The sequence below is a fragment of the Bemisia tabaci genome, chromosome 5 (assembly GCF_918797505.1).
Source record: "Bemisia tabaci chromosome 5, PGI_BMITA_v3".
Lineage (NCBI taxonomy): Eukaryota > Metazoa > Arthropoda > Insecta > Hemiptera > Aleyrodidae > Bemisia > Bemisia tabaci.
The window spans coordinates 9,691,067-9,710,247 of NC_092797.1; the positions used below are offsets into that span (position 1 = coordinate 9,691,067).

General features: G+C 35.0%; 3 protein-coding genes across 6 annotated transcripts in view; 1 reads left to right on the plus strand and 2 right to left on the minus strand.

Moving 5' to 3' along the window:
- Positions 1-665, minus strand: part of aux (cyclin-G-associated kinase) — a 33,695-nt gene extending 33,030 nt beyond the window's left edge. For all 3 annotated transcript variants that reach the window (XM_019047751.2, XM_019047753.2, XM_019047750.2), the window contains exon 1: positions 328-665. In XM_019047751.2, the coding sequence (XP_018903296.2) occupies positions 328-457 (130 nt within the window). In that variant the 5' untranslated portion in view covers positions 458-665. The remainder of the gene's footprint in view (positions 1-327) is intronic.
- Positions 666-812: 147 nt separating this feature from the next.
- LOC109034527 (kanadaptin) lies at positions 813-11,222 on the plus strand. 2 transcript variants are annotated; one of them, XM_072300258.1, is made up of 10 exons: positions 813-1,353; positions 1,781-2,035; positions 3,027-3,222; positions 4,443-4,620; positions 5,186-5,328; positions 6,818-6,978; positions 7,850-8,032; positions 8,461-8,746; positions 9,740-9,825; positions 10,988-11,222. In XM_072300258.1, exons 1-10 carry the CDS (start codon positions 1,066-1,068, stop codon positions 11,099-11,101), a joined length of 1,890 nt encoding a protein of 629 aa, XP_072156359.1. In that variant the 5' UTR covers positions 813-1,065; the 3' UTR covers positions 11,102-11,222. The 2 variants fall into 2 exon arrangements, with proteins under 2 accessions (XP_072156359.1, XP_018903277.2); XM_019047732.2 differs by having other exon boundaries at positions 10,991-11,222.
- Positions 11,223-11,901: 679 nt separating this feature from the next.
- Positions 11,902-19,141, minus strand: eIF3m (eukaryotic translation initiation factor 3 subunit m). Its single transcript, XM_019047733.2, has 7 exons — positions 18,982-19,141; positions 18,325-18,504; positions 17,540-17,640; positions 16,508-16,726; positions 15,201-15,466; positions 13,366-13,509; positions 11,902-12,148 (listed from the first exon to the last, which is right to left on the minus strand). The coding sequence occupies exons 1-7, from the start codon at positions 19,027-19,029 to the stop codon at positions 11,952-11,954; spliced, it is 1,155 nt and encodes a 384-aa protein (XP_018903278.1). The 5' UTR covers positions 19,030-19,141; the 3' UTR covers positions 11,902-11,951.
- Positions 19,142-19,181: the final 40 nt, after the last annotated feature.

Here is a 19,181-nt window from a genome sequence, read left to right on the forward strand (position 1 = left end):
GCAATTAGAAACCATAGTGTTGGTCAGAGGTAAATCTGCCAAATATCAGGATATGAGCACTTTGAAATGAAAGGTTATGTTGGGTTATCATAGTTCAACTCTTGTCTGGAATGGAGAGCGAAGCCTTGAATTTGGCTCTCCGCTGAGGTCATCTTCAACAAAGGCTACAATTACAGTTAAAACTGCTTCACACGTAAGCAGTTAACCAAAAAATAAAGCTGATAAATACTGATGAAAACAAATTAGTATTTATTGTCGAACGGGAAAAGGCTCAAGACTCCTGAAAAAAAGTGAAAACTAGCTAGAGAGGAATGAAGCAATACTAACCTTCAGCAATCAGTCTTTTAACACGAAGCTTTACATTTCCAATTTCAACAATTTGTCCCACAAAATCATTTTCTTGCCCTGAATTATTGCTGCTAAAATAGCCGAACGCTGATTTAAATAAATCTGACATTTTGTTAGGAGACTAGAGAAAAATAATTTTAAAAAAATAAAGGCTATTTATAATCTACCACCCACCATCACATACTAAGCACAACACTACACCCACACGAAAGCTCGAAAAAGCAGGACGATTTCAGTATCAGCAGGATCAACAAGGACAAAACCTGGATGAAACTTTGAGAAAAGCTCGAGCGCAGCAGCGCCAATGCAAAACTTTCGGGAATTCAATATTTACCAAAATCTGAGATAAGGTGACGCAAGGATAGCACATACGATGACGTAAGCTAAAGACACGATGAAGTACCCACCCGCTTCTACTTCTTTTAAAAAATCAAAAAAATTTTAGGTTATGTCGTATTGTTTATGTTTTTTCTGGTTTTTTCCCCGAAAGATATGTCTATGTTTTTCAAGTGATTAAAGTGATTTCAAAAATAATTTTGCAAGTTTTTTGGAGGAAAATACTTGCCTGGTCAATATTTTATTGAAAAAGACTCTTGTATCGAAGGATTAATGTCCATGTGTGAAATAATTGATTTCAGTGATCCGTGCACATCCAACTGAATAACTCTTCATCTTCCGCAAAGCTTATTTTTTTCTCCTATATCTCTTGCCTAGAACATGGATGCTCCTAAGATTGAAGAAGCGAAAGATCAAGTTTTCAAGAAGCCAGTTTTATTTGGCCCTAGACCTGGTAAAGGAAAAGCTCCTGTCAAAGCGCTTCAGAAAAGCTCAGATGAGGATGTTGAAGTTGACAACGACACCAAGCAACCTGTTGCTCCGCAGCCTGTGCAGCAAGTTGTCACTAATGAGACAGACAAACCAAGATCGAAATCTACAGTTATGGCAAAAATTCCATACAAAGAACCATCCTGGGGGGGCATGCCTCCGCAAGAGTATTTTCTAGAGGTAAGGATACGCCAGGATACATAATGAAGGAGCTATCATTTCCCCCTTTGAGTTATAGTCCCTTTTCGCTTATTTAGGTCAGTTGAAATGAAGAGACCAATTTTTCAATACCTGGCTGTTCTTGAAGTACATATGTCTCTGTGTATGAGGATTGTCTTACCTACTCAGTAATTCCATTCTTGGTAAACGTCTATGAGATTGTCGCGAGAACTGATTTATAAATTTTTCTAAAACAATTTGAATTTGCAGGGTGACGTTTTTTTCCTTTTAGGTGCTGCACTACTGAACACCACTTTTTATAATAACGGCAGCTGTCAAGTCTTGGCAAATACTTGTGTCATACAAATCCTTGACTATCCAAATACTTAAATTTTTTCTGAATGAACTGTTAAATTTTCTTCATATCTATGTTCTTTGTTTTTTATAGGAACTGAAATCAGGTGTAATCGTCCGAACTATACCTCTGCATACCCGATCATTTCACTGCTTTGGTAGATTGGACGGTTGTCATGTATCAATGGCACATCCAACAATATCAAGATATCATGCAGTACTACAATATCGCTCAACATTCTCTGCCGATGATGAGTCACGCGGTTTTTATTTATTTGATCTAGGAAGCACGCATGGCACATTTTTGAACAAGAATCGTTTAAAACCAGAATCTTTCACGAGAGTCCAGGTAAATCAGTGTTTAGCACTGCCTTGCAAAACAAGAATGCTGTACTCCATCCTAGATTTTACAGTGTTTTCTTTGACAAAATTCTGGAGCACTGGAATGCCCAATTACTTTTGTGTTTTATTTTTTCAGTATAAGTTTCCAATTGTATTGCATAGACATTTTGAAAACGCAGAGAATAAGCAATTGCCGGTTATCTTTCAACATCTGAATATTTTGTCAGTAATAAAATTTAAAGACATAGAATGGAGTGATGGCGCTTTTGTTGAGGACAGCAAAGTAGTTCTGTTCAAAAATATTTGTAATCATTGTAACATTTGTTTTATCTGAAAAGAAGACAAAATCCTCCATCAAACATTCTTATCCAAAATTTTAAAAAAAATATGAACCGTCTGTCCCATCAAAATATGTTGGAGAAGTGAGAAGAATATAAAAAAAAACATGATAAGTTCCACGAACGAACCTCTGAAATCAATACGCTTTTCCACTTTCACAATGTATAAGAATGAAACTTAAAAAAAATTAGCCTCCTCTATTTGTAGGGCCATAAGTTAAAGTGGAATTGAGAAGACTTAATGGTTGGAAGAGCAGAGATTGAGAAACTTCCAGATCACGCAATCGTGATCATGAGGCTGTCAGCATGAAAAAGTGGGAAAGCTGTGAAAATTTGGAAGGCCAGACTGCAACAGCTCTAAAATTGCATGTTTCCTTGCAAATTTCTGACCTGGTTTTTTTCATAGAACAGTGAAAATTGGTGGGTTTTTGCAAAATTGCAGCTATTTGTAAATTAAGGACAGGGAAAAGATCATCGCTTTGAAAATTTTTGGAGGAGGTTCTTAAAATGTTTTTTAATCCTCTGTGAAAAAAAGAATATGAGAGAAAATTAGGTAATGTGGAATGCAGTTCAACAGATTTCAGTTCAATGCTCGTATCAAGTTTCCTTTTATTCTTGGCGTTTCTTGTGTAAATTATGTATATTCTATTTGTTTCTCAGGTAGGGCATATGATAAAATTAGGGTGCAGCACTCGAATGTTCATTTTACAAGGACCTGAAGAAGATCAAGAGGAAGAGAGTGAATTGAGTATCACTGAAATGAAAGAAAAGAGGAGACTGGAAAAACTGGAGGAGGAGCAAAGGAAAGAAGAAGAAGAGAGAAAGAAAGCAGAAGAAGGCATTAATTGGGGAATGGGTGAGTGAGAATTTTCATCAATGTGCACATGGATTATCAATGAAAATGAATGGGTATTTCGATTAAAATTGTAGTAAAAGTGGACTGCGTTAAACTGAAAGGAATCAAGCCACATTAGCTATTGCCAAATTTAACAGGGAAATTTTATTTTTTACGAGAGAACGTTCGTGCGGATTCCTTTGAAAATTTTAAGGAATTTGCTTTGTATCATGGAGAAAATTCACTGGATTTGCACAAAATTCCACTCAACCGTTTTCATGTAAAAAATTAAATTGCCCGATCAAAGTTGGCAACAGCTCATGTGGCTTGGTTCCTTTCTGTTTAATGCGGTCCAAGTAATCCTAGACCATAATTAGTTCCAACTAAAAATCGCAATTTTTTTAAAAAAACTCTTATTCTTCAACATATTCTCTTTCAAACCGGGCGCACGTCTCTTAATATCATTACATGTATACTTTCATGTAATTTTAAAAAAGATTTAAAGGAATTAGAGTTTTTATTTAAAAAAAATTGCGACACTTTTTACTTATACATAATTTCTCGTTTATTAAGAAGTCCTCTTTAATCTTACCATAACTGGTATTTAAATTGTAGCATTTGAATCCTTCCACCCCCCCCCCCCCAAAAAAAAATAAAAAAATTAATGGAGCCACCGAGAAATATTTTTTCATAAATTGGAGTAAAATTGAAAAGTTAGTGTAAAATATGTATAAGTAAGAAGGGAGGAAACACGTATTTGTTAGGCGATTGGATTTTTTTGGAAAGACATATTTTTTTACAAGCATTAAAGTAAGACGTCGTATCCGGATGTGTCTTAGCGGTTTGCCGCCTGGCCATCGTCAGTGACTGCTTTTCAGACCAAGTCTTGCTGCTATGATAGCAAACGGCGAAAATGCATCTGGATACATAGTCATGTTCGACTGTATTTGAGGGCATATTTTTTTAAAAGAATTTTAATCACCTGAATTGAGATGCTCTTCAAATCTGCTCTCCATTATTTCTAGGTATTGGTTATTTCTAGGCATCGTTTCTATTATTAAATCGGTGTAATTATATCTGAAGTTCTCTGTTTCAAAGGCTATTGGTGGCGAAATGTTAACGTCAGATGCGCTGAGGGTTAATTCTCCTTCTTTCTTTTCTTCAAATAAATTCTAGTTAACGTTTGTGGGTTCATTAAAAAGGTGGTCCAAGACTTACTGTGGCAAATTCTTCCTTTTCAGATGATGATGCTGAGGAAGAGACAGATTTGACTGAAAATCCATACGCAGTAACAACAAATGAAGAATTGTACATTGATGATCCCAAGAAAACTTTAAGAGGTTGGTTTGAACGAGAAGGAGAGGAATTGAACTATGAATGCGAAGAAAAAGGATTCGGGCATTTTGTGTGCCGCGTAGAGTAAGTACCAATGTCATACTTTTGAATGTTCAATTTGAATTTAATACTACTGCACAGTAAACATTTATCTAGATCCAGATTTTCCAATAGAAAGTAAACAAAATTGTCTGCTGTCCTACAATATTCTTTCTGTGGTAACTTATGTCAAATGAGAGGAAGAAAAGTGGTGAGCTGAGGGTGAAACAAAGAGTGCTCGCTAGAACTACTTTTAAACCCATTCAATTCGAAAGGTATCCAGGAGTTTTAACATTCCTGTAGATGGATTCATCGTTTCAAGTACAAGAGGATGACTGTTTCTGCTTTCTAATGCCGAGTCCTTCATTTGTAACAATGTATCGGCAAAGAAAACCACATACCTGTGTACATAATACCTGTGCAGTATAGTTTGAATATAATATTTATATGTGTATGGTATGCATTTCATGCAAAAATGTTTGGTCCTTTTTTTGGAAAAAAATAATTAAAAAGCGGAAATTTTTTCACTTTGGAATTATTTGATTTTTTGGTTTCAACATTAGTTTATAGTATCAATGAACTCTTATTGTGTAAACGATTTTTTTTTCAGATTACCAATTGACAGTAGTTCAGGTCAGCCTCATGTTGCCGAGGCAAATGTGAAAGGAAAGAAAAAAGAGGCTGTGGTTCAGTGTGCATTAGAAGCTTGTAGGATTTTAGACAGACTTGGACTCCTAAGGCAAAGTTCCCATGGTAAAGTCATTGATTCATGTATTATCTTGTTATCTCACTTTTTCAACTTTTCACTCAATTAGGAGAGTCGTCCAGAAAGTAAGTTTACCTATTCAATATCTCCTAAACTAAAATAGATAAAGAAAATCTGTAAAAATCGGTGAAAAGCCACTACTGTCAGCTATCTAACACGCTACAGATTTTTAAATTTGGATTAAGAGAACTCTGTAAAATATTATTTTGAACCCATCTCCTGAAAATCGTTTCGAGGACAGCCCTAACAGCAGCCCATTTGCCGATAGCGCTCCGTGAAATTTTGGACCCGCGCGGAGAGGAGGTGGGTTCAGAAAAATCCAATTTTCTTTCTCATTAAACCTTTAAAAATCTATAACGCATTAGAAAGCTGAAAATAGTGGCTCTTTACAAACTCTCTTCATCTATATTAGTTAAGGAAATATTTTATGGGTAAAATTACTTTCTGGACGACCATTGTATTATCAGTCAGCTCATTCATATTTTTGAATCTTTAAGTATACCCAGTAATTTATAATAGCCACTCCGTAAAATAAGTCTCATTTAGTAATGGGCTCTGACTGTTGGAAAGTTATTGGAAATAACAATTTTAGTGGAGGAGTCCAAAATAAGTCCCTTCCACAAGCACTTTTATTAGATCATTCAATTAGAGCCAGCGCTAAGAAGCTCTTGCATTGACTATGCGCAAAGAAACACTGATCAAAAAAATGTGTAACTAAGGAATAATTTGAAGGCCTTCCACAATGTTTTTGGGACTTCCGATCTAGTTTAAGAGAAAACAGTTGATAACAAATGACACATCGGATGTTAATTCTCCCACACAGAATGGTGGTTTTTTAAACGTATCAATGTACTTTTTTCGTCTTTATTTAACTCAGATTATAAAACTCATCAATGTAGTGGCTACCCTATTCAATACATCAACAGTAAAAGGTTACAATTATGGTCTCTCATCAGACTTAAAAGCATAGTAGAATCAAATTAAACCTTTTGAACAAAAATTTGCCCATAATTATTTTCCTTTTAGTCACACTATCAATTCAATACTGTATCATAGGTGGCGGTAGCTATCTCCAGACAAAGTCTAATATAAATCACTGTTGTCAAATATTTAATTGTTTTATCTCTAGAAGTTTCAACAAATTTATAAAAAGGTCAGCTTAATCCACCGAATGCCTTTTTTGCTGTACTCAGGTAGCAGTGTTTTCCTAATGTACTCAATGGCATCTGAACAAACAAAGCTAAGAAAAAACACTTCTTTACCATTTTCCACCAAGTGAGATACCCCAGTAGGTGCTGTTTTTTCATCGCTTTATTGTCCAGAAATTGATCTTAGCCTAAGGTTTGGTTAAGACAGAGGAGCATTTTTGGCAAACTGTGACAAATTGCAGACAATTGACTTATCTGATCAGCTCGTTTGAACGAAGCCAAAAATTGATATCAATTTACTCAATGAAATTCTTTTCTACCCCAACAGAGAGTAAGCAAAGAAAACAGAAAGACTGGGAGGCTGACGATTATTATGATAGTGACGAAGACAGCTTTTTCGACAGGACTGGAGAACTTGAAACAAAACGACAGCAAAGAATGAAGCAAATGGGCAAAGTGGAAGAAACCATTGAAACCTATGAGACCTTGGTAAAGACAATAATTTCCTTTTTTTCTCGCTTGTTTTTTCCCAACATGGAAATTTTACTCTTGTGAGTTTTTGGACTTGCACCTATTTTCTTTTGGATGATTTTAAGTCTTTGAAAAGTATCTAGTGTGTGAGCGGCTTCTTTTTCAATCATTAACATCATTATAACCCTGTTCTTAGTGAATTTATTCAGAATGTTAACATTTTGTACTTTCAAGCTTGTTTAGCGCCAAATGTTCCATGCCAAACATGGATGCATTCAGTACAAAAGGAGCTGTATCGATTAAGACATGGGCCATGTCATGCATGATTCTTATTTATCTCAGGACTTGTGTCAGAATGAATGTAGTTCCTTTTGATCGAAATGTGTGCATATGATTCCCATAATGCTCTGACAGCCCTATGGCTGATTAGTGTCAAGCATGCTCTCGCAGCTGCAGCGCTGTCAATCCCCCGCCCAACTTGTGTAATTGCGTATTTAGACCAGGCGTGTTTTTTTCGGAACACTGAATTTGGTTCTACTTTTGATGGAGGAGGATGTCCCTGGTGTTACTTCTGGGGGCGAATATTGTCGGCAATGCAATGAAATCATTTTTCTACACTTATCTGTTGGTGCTCTGGAAATGCAGCACTATCCTAGAAAATTCATTTTCACAGCCTCTTTTTTTGTTCGTAAGAAAGGTTTCCAAAAAATTGAAATCTCAATTTTTTACACCCGTGTCAAGTTTGTCAAAAGATTCAGTAATAATTGCAAAAAATTCAACAAGCCATGACATTGTTGTAATAGATGCATGTGTTAATGATGCTTTTCATGATGGAAATTCCTTATGTCTCTTCAATAAAATATCCTCCTTGAATTTAATATATTTTCAGGTAGAGAAGCATAAGAACGTTGTAGAGTTATTGAAAGAAGCTGAGCAAAAACTGACTACTATGACCTCTATTACCCAACGCAGCGATACGGATGATCCAGATTCAGGTGTAGATGCTCTAGACTCTTACATGTCCAATTTAAAGGAACAAAATTTTGACAAGCTAGAACGCAAACGCACTCGTGTAAGTTCTAGTTACAGTTTTTTCAAGTTCAATCTAAGAATGCTAACAGATAATTCAATCTATTTGAAGATGTTTTTTTTTTTTATTTTCTCCTTTTTTATCTCTTTCTCGCGATGAATATTTTTGTCAGTTTACAAAGGTGTGTGGTTTTATAAAATATAAGATACAGTTCCATTGATGTAATATGAATCAGATAGATAGCCTCCACTCCCATTTTTTGGCAATTAATCCTAAATTTCTCTTTTTATGTTTAAGATTAGTAAAACTTTAGTATTTCAAATAGTGGTCAAGATGTAGTTTTTAACAGTGCAGGATGATAACTCAAATATAAAACCACATTTTTACTTATGATACCTTACGAAGACTTCTTTTGCATGTGCATCACCATTATTTCTTCATAATCACCAATTCATCTGATCATGTTTTAGGTAGAAATTGAAAAACTGAAACAACAAGAAGCCAAACTTCGCAGCCTAGTCAACTTCACAAAACCCCCGAGCTTACCAGAAGTGAAAAAACCAGAATCTTTACCTCCACCCGTAAAAACTGAAAGCAAAAGTGAGACTGAACCATCCAAGAAAGCCCCACGTGAACCAGAACCGTCCAAAAGTCTTAGAGAAGATTTCAAAAGCAAGAGAGAGAGCTCTAAGAACAGTGAAGTGGTTCCTGCCAAAATTGCAAAGCAAACAAAGGCCAATGATGTGCATCAAACAGGTATGTGCCTAATTTTTTTCAATTTAAAAATCTTAATCAAAGTTGTTGGTTTATTTTTTTCTGAAGAACCTTATAACTATTTTACTAGCAAAAAATCTGGTCATGTGAGCTGGTGAAAGCTACATTACGCCTTTCAAAAAATAGATTTAAAGTTATGCCATGCACCTTTGGTATGTGGAAACTTCTGATTGAAGCTCTGGCTTTGCTTAACAAAATATGTGCGTAGAGCTTTGGTACAGTATTCTTTAAATAGAATTCTCAAATGAGGCAGCTCATGTGATAATGTTAAATTTCTGAAATCTCTGTTATGCACCAAATAAAACTGTACTGTTATGCATAGATCTCAAACATTGGAACATGCGGTAGAAATGAATGAATAATTGGAAGAATTCGATCAAAAGTAGCCTAACTACACTTTACACTGCATTCCTCTAGCATTTTTTTTTATCAGCAAAAAAATGACAGCATAACAAATTGAAACTCTCGGCTAATTTTCCACGTATTATCAAAAAACTACTCACAATTTCAAATCAGTGTGTTGCCTAGTTTTATTTAAAAAAAATTAATCAAACTTCTAAGGGAATTAGACAAGAATTGACGTTGTCAGGTTAATTCTCTTATATTCTATTATATTTTAAGAATGCTGACTGATAGTGCTTTAAAAAGGTTCTTTTTAAAATATGATGCAAAACTTTTTACATGGTTTTCAAGTTTAAATTTATCATTGTAGGCACCTCAAGAAGGTCCCAAAATCCCAATATAATCCTGTGTACCTATTCACGCAGCTGATACTGTTGCTTTTTCATTAGACCTGACGAAAAAGAAGTCATCGAAAAAAAGTGGACGTAGAATGTTTTTACTCAAACTATTAGGAATATTTCCATGTCCTAGATTTGAGAAAGTCCTTTTTTTGGCCAGAATACCTTTAAATTTTGTGAAGACATAGACCTCCGAAGATTCTAGGCAGTTAATACATGATTTTTTTTTTTTCAGTCTCCAAATCTGAGGAGAGTGAAGAACTTTGCGTGAAACAGCAAGAGCCGGTAAAACCAAAGAATATCCCCATAGCAAAAACAAAGGTCAGTTATTATTATTATTACGAAGTTATTTTTTGAAAAACTACCTATGTACGTACGTAGTTCCATCTTTCATTTGAAATAAAAACAAATCATAACTGGTAAGTCTGCTCTGCAATTTATTCGCCAATTATCTGAAAATTAATTGGGAATTTAAAAAAAAAAAAAAAAAGCTGTCAGCTGTGGTTACTTTGAGTTGGAGGTGAAAGGTTTCCTGCTTTCAGATAATGGAGGCTCAAAAAATTTTAGGATTTTCCCAGGTAATGTTTTTTATTTCATGTGAAATTCATGTTTCACTAATTGTATGTTCCAAAGAAAGTTTTCTTCCTTGAGAGATATTATGATCACTAAATCCCTTTAATGTATGCTTTAGCGGTTTTTCCCCCTAAATCTTTGAGTGGAGGTATATAACTTTCCAAAATGTATTTAGATAAACCTTCTGGCGATTGCATTTAGAAGTATATGCAGCTTGTCGCAAATTACCTTTGTAGTAATTAAAAATCCATCCACTAGAGTTGTTGCAATTTCCAGGAATTGCCTAAAAAATAGGTGTTTTTAAAGTATCTCTCGGCAAAAAACGTGTTTTCGAGCTTTAATAGCTTATAGCGGCTTCTTAAAAAAAAAAGAGACTTAAAGTTAAAGTTAAAGTTAAGAACAGAATGTTCCTCGTTGGCCTGAAGCTATAAATATATGAGGCGATGACCGAGGGTTTCAACTCTCTTGAATCTAATGCAGCACGGTCACAGTACGACTCAAATCACAAACAATCTCATTTAAAAAGAAAAAAAAAGAAAAAAAAGGGCACAAGTATTTTCCTTTCAAACAGCGATGACATTACAAGTCCCGTCGAGATAAGTACATAACTTCTTTTTACAATCGTGACATGGAAGTTAATGAACATACATAGGTGAAAGGATACACCACCGTTAATTCTCCTCGTGATGTCACAAAATCTGTTGGCAGGATATTTTTCCTTTTGAATCAAGTTAGGATTTTTGGTTACTTTAAAAGTCTTTCTTAGTTAAAATGTGATTAGATGATAAATGGAAAAATGCAAGCATTCTCTTTAGTACATACTTTTTGAAATATGCACTATAAATATGCATTTTGAAATATTTTGTAGTGAGCATGACTAATAAGTATTGTCTCTCTCTCTTTTTCTCAGCAGAAAGCAAGCAAAAGCAACACGGAGGAAGAATACAGCACTACAGTTTGGCAGCCACCTGCAGGTCAAACTGGTGATGGCCGCACAAGTCTAAATGACAAATATGGATACTGAGTCTCTTCTATTGTTGATTTGTAAATAAGAGTTGTGATTTTTCCAGCAATTGTTGCATATTTGTACAGTTATCAAATGTACAGAGAGTTACTGTTAATAAAAGGAAGCATTTCAAACAAAACAGATTCTTTCTTTATTAATAACAATATAAAATTACCTATGCAGGTAAATGTAATGTCTCTCTCATTCATACACTCATATTGATGGTGAAATGACCGAACCATGGATCTCAATGGTGGTGGTGCCAGACTTTTGAAACACCCTGTGTGAAACCTGAGCAGAATCTTCTCGGTTTCAATGGCCTTCAGACTTGGAATTTTAAAAAATGTAGGTGCAATTTTCTCAACATGCTAAAACTAGACATCCACTTCTCAACACCGTTTTAAATGTATGATTAAGCATTTTGGAATATTATCCGTACAGAAAACTTGAAATATCGTTTACGTCCGCAGATAATCCGCACCTTTCCCCCCGATTTTATTCCTCAAAAATCAGGGTGCGGGTTTACTGTGAAACTCACTGCAATTGCACACCTATAAGGCACTACTTGATGATGCAAGCAAAACAGACCATCGTGAGCGTGTGTGGGTTGTACAGGGATTCTTTTTTTTGACCCTCTCAAAAGCTGGGGTGCGGGTTATCTGCAGGCGTATACAGTGGTTTTTATCTGAGTTTATTTTGGCAGTGAAATATTGTAACAAGTGAGAGATTTTCTAACAATTCTGCACTTCAGTTCGAATGAACAGAGCAGACAGCCTCAAAAATTTGTGATAGGGTCTTCGTAATAAATGGTGCACACATTTTTTTTTTTAAAGTAAAAAAATTTAATGGAAACTTTTTACAATAAAAATTACATTACATCTACGGGAATATTAACAACCTGTTTCATTTTTTGTTGCACCGTTGAGAGGTTATCCTTCCATTCATACAAGACATCTCTCAGTTGCTGCCACTGGGCACGTCCAAAAGTACGGTGCATTGTGTTTGAGATGTGAACTTTTCTGGCAGCTTGATCCATTCTTGCATGAACAAACTTGGTTTTCAATACTGAAAAAAAGATTAAAATTGCAATTAAAATTCATTGAACTACTTGAAGCTATTTTTCAATAAATGGAACAAAATGAGATAAATTTACTTTACAAAACCAGGGTGGAAATAAATCAAGCATTTGGTACTTAACTTTTTCACTTGCTGATGAATCTACAATGAGCGATTGAAAAGAGAATTTTACCGAGTATAAATCTTTCAAAAACATTGAAAAGAGTGGGAGAAAAAAGTCTAGGCATGTATAAATGAGGCATTTTCTGATTTAGCATGTGGCATTAAAACGTCCGAGTCATTTTGTGACCTAAGTTTTGAGATTTTGCAAAAGAGTCAGAAAATATTTGTTGTGCACACATTTAGTGCATCCAAGAAAGAACAACAAAATAGCAAATAATGCAGTTATTATGTAAAGAACTATCCACACAATACCAAGAAGTTGGGCGCAGGCTAAATTCTGAAAGCAAGAAGCTGAATTCTAAAGGCTGTAAATCACAAGTCTCCAATAATCACTTTAAAGCCCCACTTCTCTTGAGATCAGTACACAGAAAATTTGATTTTAAAAGCTCACTTTGCTTAGGAGGCTATCGGGACCATTATAAAAAAAGATCAAAATTTAGCTAGCGCCGAATTTCTCAGAATATCATGCGGGATCTTTTATAATGAATAACCATACGTCTTTTAAACAATATGATCTGACTTAGATCCAGAGCTTTCATTCTGGCAATGGGTGATAAAATTGTTACATAGTCAGCTTTTAAGATATGCATTCTCTGCAAAAATGACATAGGATATTAGCCCTTCTACCTAAAAATGCCTTTACACAAAGCGTCGTTTCCTGCACAAAGGAACGAAACTCCACTCCAAGGTTGAAAATTGACTATAACAATTTAATTTATTTACAAGAATAAGCCTGCATAATTTTTGTTAAAAATTTGTCTGATTTTTGCTTGGAATCAGACTAAACATTGGTGAATTTTCAGTTCGGAATTCTAAGAATTTCATCCTGGTAAAATTGCACTTCATGCAGGAAAATTTAGCAACTTTGAAATAGAGTTACGCTGTTTCGTGAGGAAAATGACGAAAGGACAACAAAAGAGCATGCATTTTTCTCTCATTTCTCAAAAATAAAAACTTGAAAAAAAAAAAAAAAAAACACCCCGGAAAATCAAGCTTTTGCTCCACTAAGAAAGATGAAAAATCATAATATAAAATGAAATTACCATCAATAATAAATGCTTCCACTTCGTTTTCAGATATTTGAAGCTCGCTTTGGATGAGATCGAAGGACATCTCCTTTTCTGTCTCTGCAAGTTGCATGAACGTCAAGAGCTTCATCTTCTTTAAATTCTGATTATGATCTAGTCCTGAAAGGGAAAAATAGCCATTGGTATAGGTGAGGGGGAAATAATGAAATTTTATGATAAATGTTTGTTCGAAAAATTTTAAAAGAAATTCTGCCACATGACAGAGTAGTATCTGATGGTTTAACAGATTTTGTTCATTAAGAAACTTTCTCCACCTAAATGATTGGAGGAAAGATGGTCTGTAGCATTTTTGAAATATTCCTAGAGATAAATGGAGAAGGGGATTTTTAAAGGGGAGACATTCAGTGAGATAATTTTTGTTTTCAGCAAAAATTCATTTTAATTGTGCAAAAACTATTTATAAGATATTCTCTAACCGTAGTATCAAGGACATTAACATTATATTCAATAAAGTCCTATTAAAACCTTCAGAAGTGGCCAAGTATTTAGGTATACACCTAGATACTAAGTTAAAGTGGAAGGAACACATAAAAATCAAAAGAGAAGAATGCTTGTTCAAACTTAAAAAATTGTATTGGTTAATAGGTAAAAAATCTAAGTTAAGTATTAGTAATAAGCTTCTATTATATAAACAAATTGTACGACCCACATGGGCATATGGAGCTCAAATCTGGGGGTGTGCAGCACGGTCCAATATAGAAATTTTACAAAGAGTCCAAAATCGTGCTCTGAGACAGATAGTCGGAGCACGATGGTATGAACGTAACTCTGATATCCATAGAGACCTGGGGATGGAGACCGTCTCGCAATTTATAACTAAAGTTGCAACCAACTATGAGAGACGGCTCCATCACCATCCTAACACCGAGGCTTTACTATTACTTGACAACTCAAATGAGTTTAGACGCCTCAAACGGGTGAAACCGTGGGAACTGGCCAGCCCCTTGGTTTGAACCATTAATTTTAATAACCAATTATTTCTAACCATTTAGATAAGTTACAGACTACCCGGTCGTTTGTACTCACACATTTATTTTGAATTTAGAAACAAAGTGTATAATTTCATTGTGAAAGTTCGCTTAACACTAATAAAAAAAAAAAAAAAAAAAAAAAAAAAAAAATTCATTTTGAAATCGCAGTCCAAGGTAAAAAATCAATTTAAAGGAGTTTCTATTTGTACAATTACGGTATCTTGAACATGAAAAGTTTAAAAAAATTTCATTGTCAAATTTCCCGATTGTTTTGGATAAAAAGCTGACCAATTCAGGCCAATTGAGAGTACTTACCAGAAAAGTAGTGTCTCATAGGAATCAAATCAATATCAATACCTTTAATGTTCATTCCTGGCAAATATGTATAATGTTGATGGCCAAAGTCCTAAACCACATGTCTCCATTGCAGTATTTTAAAATTTCCATTTCTGATTTATTTTTTCTAGGGGAAAGCAAGTTAATTTTTTAACAAGGAATTTATGCAGAATATTCTGGCCACCAGAGAAGAAAAATCAAGGAAGATTTCGAGAAATTATGTTGATTAGCTTTCCAAATAAAAAGTAGGACAGGAAGTATGCAACATCGCAAATTGAGATAAGTGGTTTCACACTTTGGCCATCAATATGGTAAAAATAGAGTTGGACTGCAATGTACTATAAAGAACTACTATTTCTGGCTCATGCATAAAGGCACTTGTCAGCATAAGGAAACTGATGGCATGTACGGTATCTCTACACTCGGCCAATAACAGTGATTCATTACAAAATAAAGCTCAGTTCTTCTTTGGTTTGTATTTACCTAGACTGTTGACAAACTCCTTGTGTTCTTGATAAAATTTGATGTAGGCGGGCAGTTTTTCGTAAACAAAAATGCTCAGTAAATCGTGAATGAGTTCTCCTTCCAGAAACTTGACAGGCTTCAGTGATAGAAGAGGCTCCAAGAGGAACGTGTTAGGATCCGCTAGCGCAGCAAATATACACCTTTGGGCATCCTCTCGCGCTTGGCTTGCGTTCTCTGAAGTGTAAGTTCCCAAGAGTTCGATCATTACTTTAGCAGCTAGCTCACTGGAATTAAAGAGAAAAGATTTAAGATTGCACATTGCTTAGCTAAGTTAAGTTCAGTTAAAATATTGTTAACTCTTATACCAAACAGTTGTTGCAGCTGCGAAATTTATAATTTTTTTTATTAAAAGATCGGTTGTATCTTGTGGTTTTTTTGGCATAAACCAAACGTTTAATAAATTCAATCTAAAATCCCTGATGTATTGGCTCAATGCCTACTAAAAAAAACTTGAGTTTTTATCTCTACTAGAACCCAATGATGTGTTAGGCAAAACTTCCTCTGATGGTTTTAATATATATCTCTGACAGGATGGAATCCTTTGTGTTTTAGCATTTGCCCTAGTCTTCAGATACCTATAACTCACAGGTAGAAGACATAATTAAGTTTAAAACAATTTAATTATAATTTATTAACATGTCAATTAAGCTAACTTCATTGATGAAAAAAATTCAAATTTTGAAAACATTCATGTAGAATAGGTAAGAGTTCTTCAGTAAAACAAGCCGGTTTACTTCTAAGTTCCAGTTCTGGGTCGATTGAAAATATTCCATTTGGATTAAAAATGAAAGGCTTACAAAACTCAAATACCTCTTGAATTAAATGATCTGCTGTATCCAGTAGTTCTAAAATATTATAATTGTGTAATCGCCTGACTTTTCTCTGACTATTTTTGCTTTTTTCTGAGTTTAAAATATACATATTCCCTGACATTTGAATGAGCTTTCACTTCAATTTTTTCCTTTCAATTACACTCACTTAGATATTAAACGTTGGTCACAAAGTTCCCTGACTTTTCCACCATGGATTCCATGACTTTCTAGGTTTTTTAGACTGCTCAAAACCCTATGCATTACATCTTTGTCAAAAGTTACTAATCTCTCAATATTCTGGTTACTTTACGTTGCACACATTGGACATTTCTTGTCTCAACCAGTATTTCTTTGTCACCGTGACTAAAATTATCTTGTACGACAAAATCGTGTTTATGGTTATGATTTAAATTATGTCTTTTAACAGATTACAAGAATTAATCAAATAAGTACCCTTGTTTGCTTTTCAGGAGGACATCATGGAGTGCCCGCAACAGTTTCTGCATTTGTTCGTTGGAAGGTGGGCAAGCGGCAAATTGTTGTTTTAAATGGTCAACATCCTTAAACACGGCTTTGATTTGGTCTGTATCATGCGCAATTTGAATTAAGTAGAAGTACACATGGTATCGCATTGTGCAGTCCTCACTTAATGACTGGAACAACAGCCAGAGTCTAAAAAAAGAAAGAGAGATCACATCAAACTTCACATTCAATCGGATTTGGGTGAAAAACAAAAATCAGTCTGCAACGCAGAAGCTCAGGATTGCCACAGAATTTAGCAAATGAGCTTTCCTGACACATTTTAGTAAAATTCCTTGACAAAACTAGAAATGCCAGATAGTTAAAAAGAGATGATCAGAAATAGCTTTCAGGCAAAATTTGTTGTTCGAAATGTCAAATGCATAAGCAAATAAAGGTGATTTAATGATTTATCCCTGACATTTTTGTCATTTTCCCTGACATTCCTGAGTTTTCTCAGACTGAGGTAACACTGAAAGTTCTAAGCTTTTTTATTCAGCAGATTGACATACTCATTTTAAAAACCTCTTTTCCCCACAAGTTTCAAGGTGATGACTTTTTGGTCCTTTTTCCTTCTGGATATCATTTTTCTATTCTCTACAACTTTGTGAAAAACAAAATTCTCACTCTAAGAAAGCCAGTCGCTCCATTTATAAGAGCTTCTTTTGCTATCTTTCTATTTTTAGAACCTGTTTTTGCCACCTTTCCAGTTTTGTAGAGGTTTGATCAAGAAGTTATTGTACCCTTGAAATCAGTAAAGACACTTAAACATTTGAGTTTCTGAAAACAAAACACTTTTCTTTTAATTTTTATAATTTTCAATGAGTGTGGCCTAAACATTGATGAAATTATATAGCTTCAGGTCTGTGACCCAAGTTCCGGATTTTAGTTTCCAAGTACTTATGACATACTGTCAGTTCCTTTGGCAAGAAAGGTTTTATTGAAATTTAATGGATTCATACTTACACTTTAAGGCCTACATGTCCAAGATTGAAGCTGGATGTTTTCTTCACTTGATCACAGAAATTCAGGATGAGGTTCTCTGCTCTGCTTATTGGTATTTGCAACTGTGGAGAAAAAATGAGTATTTCAATACTGATACAATGGGCTGGGCTATCTCAGAGGTAGTGCAAAAATTAAGGTTATGGGAGAATACAAAAATATATCAATAGTTGGGTCTAACATGGCTCTAGATGACATAATTGGATTACATTTTGTAATACGGAACCACTATCTCTGGCTCTCCCATGAAAGCACATACCTGCATAGGGAAACCAATTGCATGTATGTTGTTTCTAAAATGGGCCAGAAATAGTGGTTCCTTATTGCAAAATGCGATCCAATTATGGTTCTGACAAGACCTTTATGAGCTTATTGGGTCTGAAATTCACAGAATTAGCCTTATAAGGATGTCCTGTTGCACGACCACCTGAGAGATTTCCACAAAAATGGTTCCATAGAAAGAGATGAGGTTGCAAAACAATTTTGAGCAAAAAATCTGCTTTAGTTTGTAAATGTGGTGAAAGAGAAGAAACGCTGGGCAAAATTTCACTTTACTTAAGAACTACTGCTATAATTCTTCCCAAGTTGGTCATCGGTGGTACTCAAATCAGTGAAACTTTTCATCTGTGTGGCATTTTCGTGAATGTTGAATAATGCAATCCATTATGGTTCCAAGTATAGCTAGTGGCCAACTTATGTTAATAGGATGTCCAACTGTATGTAGGATACTTGACAAGATAAACTCTTACCGTTACGAACATAGAGACAATTGAATTTAGAACACTTTCCACATCCTGCTCTTGTCCATCTTTGAAACACGTGTCGCAGACGCCAATGATTTTGTACAAATCATCTTCGATACCTTTTGGCGACTTCTCTTCTGATATTTCAGCCCCAAGACTTTTGAAGTATGATCTTAGTTCTAGCGCCTGAAACAAGAAATTGGTAAATATGTAAGGTGAGCGATGGTTTAAGCGCCACTACGTACTTACGGGATTTGCCAATCATTGAAAATAATCCTTTCACTATGTTAAAGATAAGATGCAATTTTGAAAGTTGTTCTGTTAGAGAGTAAATAAAACCCACAATGCTGTTTAAAATCTTCAAATAGTGCGTAATAGATGGACGAAAAGGTGATGGCTACATGATAAGCAGCTGTCCATTTACCGTTCAGCAAAGCAGGGTGCAGGGCGTGCAGAAGAGTTTTGCTAATTGTACACCAACCAAATGCTAGAATGAATTGATGAATTCAACTTTGCTTTGTCACATTCATCTACGCATTGGCGAGTTCTTAATAATTATGGTTTTAGATAATGACATCCGCCTAGCATCCGACAAGGGCTGCTGATATTTGTTTTGCACTGATCTGGTTGTTAGAGGTTGAAAACATCAGAAATTAGACTTACCTGATCTTCAACTGTGGAATCAATGAAAACTGCTGGATTACCAATCATTTTTAGGAGTAACTTACAGACTTTGGGACACAGAAAAGTTTACACGCGGGCACAAAAATATCAGAAGTTGCGGATTTGGAGGTTAGGTCGATCGCAGCCGCAAGCTTTCGTATCGAAGTCGAAATGTAATTTAAAACGTTGCCGCTTTGATG